We start from the raw sequence: 10,000 nt of genomic DNA, 5'->3' as shown, positions 1-10,000 counted from the left end.
ATCTATCTCTCCATCCAGTTTATATCCTACCTATCTATCTCTATCTGGCTATCTATATCTATCTATCTATCTATCTATCTATCTATCTATCTATCCAACCAACCAACCAACCAACCATTTATCCATCTATCTACTATCTATCCGTCCATCCAATATCTATTTATCCATCCAATTTCAATCAATCAATCAATCTATCTATCTATCTATCTATCTATCTATCATTCCCCTTCCTCTGTGGATTCCACACAATCAAAGTTCTATTAACCAAGTATGCATATATACAGGTTTTTTGGGGGGATGATCTTGGGACCTTTGCACCCATTTTTTTAGTGGAAAAGTGCTGCTTTTATCTGTCTTTCTTATTTTCTATCTATCTATCTATCTATCTATCTATCTATCTATCTATCTATCTATCTATCTATCTATCTATCTATCTATCTATCTATCTATCCCTCTATCTATCTATCCCTCTATCTATCTATCTAATTATCTATCCCTCTATCTATCTATCTATTTATCTATCTATCTATCTATCTATCTATCTATCTATCTATCTATCTATCCATCCAATATCTATCATTCATCTTCCTCTATGGATTCCACACAAAGTTCTATTAACTAACTATGCATATGGACATGTTTTTGGGGGATAACCTTTGGACCTTGGCACCCATTTTTAATGGATAAGTGCTTTCTTTCTTTCTTTCTTTCTTTCTTTCTTTCTTTCTTCTATCTATCCAAATATCTATCAGTCATCTTCCTCTGTGGATTCCACACAATGAAAGTTCTATTAAGCAAGTATGCATATGTAAGAGGTTTTTTTGGGGGGATAACCTTGGGACCGTTGCACCCATTTAATTTAATGGAAACGTGCTGTCTATCTATCTATCTATCTATCTATCTATCTATCTATACATCTATACATCCATCTATCTATCTATCTATCTATCTATCTATCTATCTATCTATCTATCTATCTATCCTATCTATCTATTTATCCCTCTATCTATCTATCTATCTATCTATCTATCTATCTATCTATCTATCTATCTATCAATCATCATTCCCCTTCCTCTGTGGATTCCACACCATCAAAGGTCTATTACTCAAGTATGCATATATACAAGTTTTTGGGGGATAAGTTTGGCACCCGTTTTTTCATGGAAAATTGCTCTTTTTTTTCTTCTTTATATTATCTATCTATCTATCTATCTATCTATCTATCTATCTATCTATCTATCTATCTATCTATCTATCCCTCTATCTATCTATCTTTCTATCTATCTATCCCTCTATCATTCTACATCTTCTGTGGATTCCACATGATCAAAGTTAATTTAGCTAACTTTGTTTGGAATCAGCATCTTTTAATTAATATTTTGAGAAAAAAATCACATAATAATGGAAAATCCTCCCCAGTACATAATATACACATATATATTATGTAGATTCCAATAATGTCAGGAATACATCCGTCTATTACTTAACTGGAATGGTTTGTTTTGAAGACGAATCTATGATTTTACGATGTGATTGTGACTTTTACGATCTTTTAAGCACATAAAAGTGTTGATCCAATTATTCCACCGATGTTAAAAAATCCAACCGAAACTTGTAAAATTCTACATTGATAAGTACAACATTTACAAACACGATGCTAAATGATATCTCCAGATTTATATGAGGGTCTCAAGAACTCTAGCAGTAAAGCCAAAGACGAGCAGTATCTAAATATCTAACTACATCACTACAGTCAAAACACTAAATAAATTCATCATTAAAAACAATATATAAAAGAATGAAATTAAATAACTAAGTATATTAAAAAACAAATATAATTGCAGGAGTATCAAGGAATTTAGTATTGACTTTGTGTTCCTATATGCTGAGTCATAAATTAACCCTAAATTTTAAGTATTTTTTTTTACATTGGATATTATTTAATACATTTATTTTCTTACCCCAAGTGACAAAAATGGTACATAATAAAGATTTTTTTTTTTTGCTATAATAATAATGATATACAGACTGTGTTTACAGTTTTGGACACCCCTCCTCCTTTTTTTTTTTCCTAGCCCCCTTCAAAGTTTATTTAGAGCCCCTCTCCCTTTCTCCCCCCACCCCTCATCCTATAAACCTTTTGTGTTAATTCCAGGCGGTTGCTGCCATTGAGAATTACCTCATTATAGAATTAAAGGGGAAAGTGAGGTCCAGGCTTCACTTAACAATCTCAGAACAAATTGGATGAAAAGGTTTGAAACCAAGAAGAGGTCAGAAGGGGGGAGGAGTGCATTTTGTAAATATCCCTTGAAACAAAGCTAATGCTTTAATAATACAGAGCTCCACTCTTCTTTATTATAAACTCCACACCTCCAGGGTCTTAATTACACCCTGGCCTCCTGCCTTTTACCTTTAAGCACTTTCACAGGGGGGTCCCCTGGTATTGAAACCACTATATAATTCTGTGTTTATGGAAACTATAAGTAAACAATTAATGTAAAATTATATTTAATCACCCATATTAGCAGTTTGTTTGGTTTCGTTTTTTTTTAGGTATACGTTTCTGTAAACACTATATATATATATATATATATATATATATATACATACATATATATGTGTGTAGTAAGCATCTGAATTACTTCCTGCAGTACATGTATATATTTTCTGTTTTTATATATATATATATATATATATATATATATATATACTGTATACACTATATTTACCATATACACTATATTTACATACAGCATATACTATATATATATATATATATATATATATATATATATATGTACACATATATATATATGTGTGTGTGGTAAGCATCTGAATTACTTCCTGCACTATACTTATATATTTTTTATTTACTTTTTCACTTCATGGAGGTTTTATTTATGCAACACTATGTGAAGCTATCTGCACTGCACACACACTATATATATATATATATATATATATATATATATATATATATATATATATATATATATATAAATATATATATATATACTGTATTTTTTTCCTCACTGCCAGATTTTATATACATTATAAAATCCTACCTACCAAATTATTACAAAAAATAATATATATTTTTTAATTTTTTTTAACTATAAAAATAACATATTGATGTAAATCATAAAATAATAATAATGCAAAGTATAAAAAAGTATATAAAATACACTAACAAAAAAAGGAAAACGTAGAGCTCTTAAAAAGAAAAAATGATGCAACGCATAAACAATAAAAAAGCTATATAAAATACATTAACAAAACAAATAAAAGGATGAATTCTTAAAAAGTTAAAATAATGCAAAGTGTAAGTATAAACAATAAAAATTATATAAAATACACTAGCAAAAAAAAAGAAAAGGTTGAACTTTTAAAAAAAATAATGCAACCTATAAACAATAAAAAAGTAAATAAAATACATTAACAAAAAAAACAACAAAAGGTTGAACTCTTAAGTAAAAATAATGGAAAGTATAAGTTTAAAGAATAGAAAGGTATATAATATACATTAACATAAAACAAATAAAAGGTTGAACTCTTAAAAAGTAAAACTAAGGCAAAGTGTAAATAATAAAAAAAAATATAAAATACATTAACATGAGAAAAGGGTGAACTCTTAAAAAGTAAACACAATTCAAAGTCTAAACGTAAACAATAAAAAAAGTATATAAATTTAAATTAAATAAAAAAAAAGAATATGTGGAACTTTTAAAAAGTGTCACTCAGTTTCCTAGGGAAATATCACTGGTATAGTTTGCAACGATGATTATTTTAATTCCCTTCAGTGTTTTGCCATAAACATGTAGGTATAAATAATTCATTAGATGTAATAATTCAAAGGCAAGACATCTGTACAACATTGTAGATAATATCGCTGAGTTCATTTGAAGCACATTACACAAAGGGGATATGGATATGCAAATAGTGATGGCACAGCTAGGAAAATGCGCCTAATTAAAACGCAATTAAAGCTCCAATTCGGGCCTTATTTAGACAGTGGTGTGACTTTTCTTTTTTTGTGGGGTAACAGAAATGATTACTATAAGAATTGTATGAATTTTACCTGCACCCTAGATTCCACCAGGTCCAGCCTCAGGGCCAGGGCTTCTCTCATGAACACATCCGGATAGTGACTTTCATTAAAGGCTTTTTCCAATTCTTCCAGCTGCCATCCTGTAAAATTGGTCCTGGTTCTCCTCCTTTTGCACCCTGGACTCTCCTTATCTGGGTCACTGGAGTCTGTAATAGAAGAGGTCAATGTCAGCTCGTGAAATCCAAAAATATTCTAACTAAATTGTATATATATATGTATATATATATATATATATATATATATATATATATATATATATATATGTATATATATATATATATATATAATAGTAATAATAATGATATATATATACAGAATTTATTTTATATATATATATAAAATAGTAATAATAGTAATGAGATATATATATATATATACAGAATTTATATTATATATATATATATATATATATATATATATATATATATATATATATATATATATATATATATATATATTGGGGGCTGCAAAGATAAACACAGCCCTAACTTTAAAGAGTTGTCTGAGCCACTGATCAAAGCCATTTTATGACCTGTTCCCAGTGAATTTGCCAAATAGGAAAAGGGACCCCCTGCAGAGAAATGCCTTTTACATCCCTGGTTTGTGTCCCCTTCCCACACATTGTCATCACCCCAGACCCTCATCTCCAAAACTGTCACCTTATGAGACCCCAAGAGGACGAGAGAACATTTAAAAAGTTACTGTGCAGAACATAGAACGTTCTGTCTGGACAATATTTGTAAATACGGAGTTTAAAAAATAGTTGGTATTAGAAGAAGAATAAACCTGTCCTGGGTCTTTAGTGGGGGCTGTGGGGGCTTTCTGCCTTCAGTCAGTGATGCACACGTGTATGATGCCCCCACATTGCCGGGCACCCCATAAAACGTCACTCTCCCATTTGTTTGGGGGGTTTTCTAGTAATGGGGTGTGAATGACTGGTGTGAACAGGCTGGATTGTCAGTGTTTCTGCAGGCGCTTTTGATCCTACCCAATTCTATATAGGGTTTGGTGACAGGACCCCCATTATTCTACATTTATATATCCGTTTTGCTTCCTTGGATATTAACCCTATACAGGAATATTCGTTATCGGCACAGCTGTGTATTATAACCCCAGCGCAATGCATATAGGGCTCTCAGGCTTGACCTATAGAAGACCCCCTAATACTGTGCATTATATATAGATATAACCTGCAGCCCCCGATTATTGCATAGAAATGTGCATTATATAGAGAAATGTAACTCCCAGCACAGAGTCATTGTCTCCCAGCATTGAGCATTATACACAGAAATACACCAATTCTATTAGGCTTCATTTTCCAGCACTCATATACAGGTTTATTCTTTAGGTATTGTGCATTGTGTACAAATATTAAGTAATATTGCCCTGTGATTTTAGTCTTTTTTCCCTTATATATAGATATTATATTGCCCTGTGATTTTAGTCTTCTCCCCCTTATATATAGATATTATATTGCCCTGTGATTTTAGTCTTCTTCCCCTTATATATAGATATTATATTGCCCTGAGATTTTAGTCTTCTTCCCCTTATATATAGATATTATATTGCCCTGTGATTTTAGTCTTCTTTCCCTTATATATAGATATTATATTGCCCTGTGATTTTAGTCTTCTTTCCCTTATATATAGATATTATATTGCCCTGTGATTTTAGTCTTCTTCCCCTTATGCATAGATATTATATTGCCCTGTGATTTTAGGCTTCTCTCCAGCACTGTGCATTATATATAGATATCATAGTGCCCTGTTATTGACACTTGTCCTCCAGTATTGTACATTATATAGTTATTATAGTACACAGATATTTCAGTCTTCTCTCCATTATACTGTATATCGATATTACAGTGCCCAGTTATTTCAGATTTCTGTCCAGCACTGTGCATTATATAGTTATTATAGTGTTCTGTTATTTCTCCATCACTGTGAATTATAAACCCATATATCACCTAGTTCGTTTTCCTTGCACCTACGTTGTTCATCTCGTTATTTCGAGTTTATCCCCCAGCATTATGCATTGTGTCCTTATATTACTTCAGGCGTATACCCCTACACTGTGGATTATATAGATATATAAGTTATAGCCCCCAGCTCCAACCTGGTCCTATGCCTTATATTTCTGGGTTTGCCCCCCAGTACTGAGCATTATATTCTTCAGGCTTGTTGCCCCCATCTCTGGGCATTATATACTTATATCAGCGCAGGCTCCCAGTGTCAGGCTAGCCTACAATGCACATACTCCAGTTGTATCCCCACTCCCCAGTACTGTGCAGCTCTGTGACTTGAGTTGCCCCCATCTAGCACTGTGCATTATCCAGATATATGTGACAGCTCCCAATGCCTCTTATGTATACACTCTCTCTCTATATCTACGGCTCCCAATTACTCCTATGTATGCACTCTCTCTCTATATATATACAGCTCCCAATGCCTCCAATGTATAGAGCTCCCAATGCCTCTCTTGTATGCACTCTCTAAATATACAGCTCCTATGTGTATAGCTCCCAATGTCTCCTATGCATACACTCTCTATATATGCAGCTCCCATTGCCTCCTATGTATATAGCTCCCAATGCCTCTCATGTATGCACTCTCTATATACAGCTCATGTGTATATACTTCCCAATGCCTCCTATGCATGCACTCTCTCTATATACAGCTCCCAATGCCTCCTATGTGTGAACTCTCTCTCTCTATACAACTCCCATTGCCTCCTATGTATATAGATCACAATGCCTCCTATTTATATAGCTCCCAATGCCTCCTATGTATATAGATCGCAATGCCTCCTATTTATATAGCTCCCAATGCCTCCTATGTATATAGATCGCAATGCCTCCTATGTATATATCTCCCAATGCCTCCTATTTATATAGCTCCCAATGCCTCCTATGTATATAGCTCCCAATGCCTCCTATTTATATAGCTCCCAATGCCTCCTATTTATATAGCTCCCAATGCCTCCTATGTATATAGATCGCAATGCCTCTTATTTATATAGCTCCCAATGCCTCCTATGTATATAGATCACAATGCCTCCTATGTATATATCTCCCAATGCCTCCTATTTATATAGCTCCCAATGCCTCCTATGTATATAGCTCCCAATGCCTCCTATTTATATAGCTCCCAATGCCTCCTATTTATATAGCTCCCAATGCCTCCTATTTATATAGCTCCCAATGCCTCCTATGTAGATAGATCGCAATGCCTCCTATTTATATAGCTCCCAATGCCTCCTATGTATATAGCTCCCAATGCCTCCTATTTATATAGCTTCCAATTCTTCCTATGTATATAGCTTCCAATGCCTCCTATTTATATAGCTCCCAATGCCTCCTATTTATATAGCTCCCAATGCCTCCTATGTATGCACTCTCTCTATATACAGCTCCCAATGCCTCCTATTTATATAGCTCCCAATGCCTCCTATGTATATAGCTCCCAATGCCTCCTATTTATATAACTCCCAATGCCTCCTATGTATATAGCTCCCAATGCCTCCTATGTATATAGCTCCCAATGCCTCCTATTTATATAGCTCCCAATGCCTCCTATGTATATAGCTCCCAATGCCTCCTATGTATATAGCTCCCAATGCCTCCTATGTATACATTCTATAGACAGCTCCCAATGCCTTTTCTAGATATACTGTGAAGCCCCCTGCCACAGCTCTTACCTGATAACTTGTACTGCTGATTGTCTCCATTCATCCCACATCCAGAGGGGAGCAGAGGGGTCGGATTGACCACAGATGCAGAGCAGGAGCCATTGAGTAATCCGTCTATAGAGAAGGGCACGGCGGCCGCAGACTGCAGCTGGTGGCTGGCTAACTCATACACATGGTGGTGGCCGAGGGGGTAGGGGAAGCCCACCATGCCACTCATGGAGCCTCCAAACTGGGCATGAGGATGCTCTAGGATCCTACTGTCCATCATGTCCCTGGATAGCGCTGCCACAGCTGAGGGGCTGCTGCTGCTGGTGGTGGAGGGACCCTGGTAAGCATGCAGTGACCAGTGAGGAGGGGACATGCCACCAGCACAGGATGAGCATTACTTTATCAACATCAAGCTCCCAATAATTAGCTCAGGCTTGGGGAATTTGGGACCAATAAGAAACCTTAATCGGCTGTGACGTCAGAGACGTGGCTTTGCAGGAAACGTTTTCCATATCGATTGCTAATTATACCTGACATCCACCTCAATAAACAATATCAGGGCTGTCACAACAAGACAAGGGGGGCTGAGATAAGAACTACATCACAACAAGGGGAGGGACGGGGCTGGAGAGAACTTAATGCATCTGATTGATACCCAGCTAAATACTCTACACACAGACTTGGAGGAAAAGCTTCTTCTCCCTCCTCCTTCCCTGCACTAATAGATTTCACTTTAAACATTCTCAGGCTTGTTGTAGGGATTTTTCACCAGAAAATGCTTCTACTCTCTGAACCTTTAAAGTGATGTTGCTCCAATTACTGAGAGACATTGAGCAGCAAATAGACTGATCTAATAATAGGAGTATTCATCATCCCTTCTTTCCAAAGCTGTCACATTGAATTTAAAACTACAAGCCTCCTCATCTACTCAGAGCACAGGCTCAAGCTTGGATTTTTTTTTCTTTTTTTTTTTTCCTCCTTCGTCATTTCTCAATACAGTATTTAAAGATCTTATACATTTAGAGCTACAAGAGGGTCTCACCTATTGATAGACCCTGCATTTAACCCCTCCTCCCTCCAGGCTTGGCAGCAAAGGAGTTAATCAAATAGCTCTTCTTATTAGTTTTGCTATGATTAATGGGTGACATTGATTTATTTCAATAAGTGTGACATTTGTTTTTTTTTTCTATTTACACTTTAATGAATTGAGATTTATTTATGGTAGGTGTAAGTGAGGATAAGGAGTAATTATTGGTTGAAAGCTATATTATTATTATTATTGAAATTAATATTATCAACTTATGATAGTGTGATAGTTGTAGTGGATTGAAATGAGGATAAGGAGTAATTAAAATAATAATAATAAAAAAAATAATAATAATTTATGATAGTTGTAGTGGGTTGAAGTGAGGATAAGGAGTCATTATTGGTTGAAGGCATTATTATTATTATTATTATTATTGCTTTAGTGGATTGAAGTGAGGATAAGGAGTCCTTATTGGTTGAAGACTATATTATTATTAATAGTATTTTTTTTATATTTTTTTTACATGTATTTATGGGAGGTGTAGTGCATGTAAGTGAGGATAAGGAGTCATTATTGCTTGAAGGCTATATTATTATTATTAATTTTTTATTTTATTTTTTACATTTATTTATGGTAGGTGTAGTGCATGTAAGTGAGGATAAGGAGTTATTATTGCTTGAAGGCTATATTATTATTATTATATATTTTTTTATTTTATTTTTTACATTTATTTATGGGAGGTGTAGTGCATGTAAGTGAGGATAAGGAGTCATTATTGGTTGAAGGCTATATTAATATTATTATTTTTTTTTTTATTTTTTTTTTACATTTATTTATGGTAGGTGTAGTGCATGTAAGTGAGGATAAGGAGTCATTATTGGTTGAAGGCTATATTATTATTATTATTATTTTTTTTTTTTTACTTTATTTATGGTAGGTGTAGTGCATGTAAGTGAGGATAAGGAGTCATTATTGGTTGAAGGCTATATTATTATTATTTTATTTTTTTTTAATTTATTTATTTATGGTAGGTGTAGTGCATGTAAGTGAGGATAAGGAGTCATTATTGGTTGAAGGCTATATTATTATTATTTTATTTTTTTTTTATTTATTTATTTATTTATGGTAGGTGTAGTGGATGTAAGTGAGGATAAGGAGTTATTGGAGAATTGGTTAAAGGCTATATCATT

General features: G+C 33.8%; 1 protein-coding gene across 1 annotated transcript in view; it reads right to left on the bottom strand.

Annotated features, from left to right (window-relative positions):
• UNCX (UNC homeobox) overlaps nucleotides 1–8,331 on the bottom strand; it is a 10,154-nt gene extending 1,823 nt beyond the window's left edge. The window contains exons 1-2 of the mRNA XM_075319197.1: nucleotides 7,805–8,331; nucleotides 4,079–4,254 (exon numbers count right to left, since the gene is read on the bottom strand). Coding sequence (XP_075175312.1) covers nucleotides 4,079–4,254; nucleotides 7,805–8,156 — 528 coding nt within the window. The 5' untranslated portion in view covers nucleotides 8,157–8,331. The remainder of the gene's footprint in view (nucleotides 1–4,078; nucleotides 4,255–7,804) is intronic.
• Nucleotides 8,332–10,000: the final 1,669 nt, after the last annotated feature.

Source organism: Anomaloglossus baeobatrachus, chromosome 7, assembly GCF_048569485.1.
Source record: "Anomaloglossus baeobatrachus isolate aAnoBae1 chromosome 7, aAnoBae1.hap1, whole genome shotgun sequence".
NCBI classification, from domain to species: domain Eukaryota; kingdom Metazoa; phylum Chordata; class Amphibia; order Anura; family Aromobatidae; genus Anomaloglossus; species Anomaloglossus baeobatrachus.
This window is presented reverse-complemented; position numbering and strand designations above follow the sequence as displayed.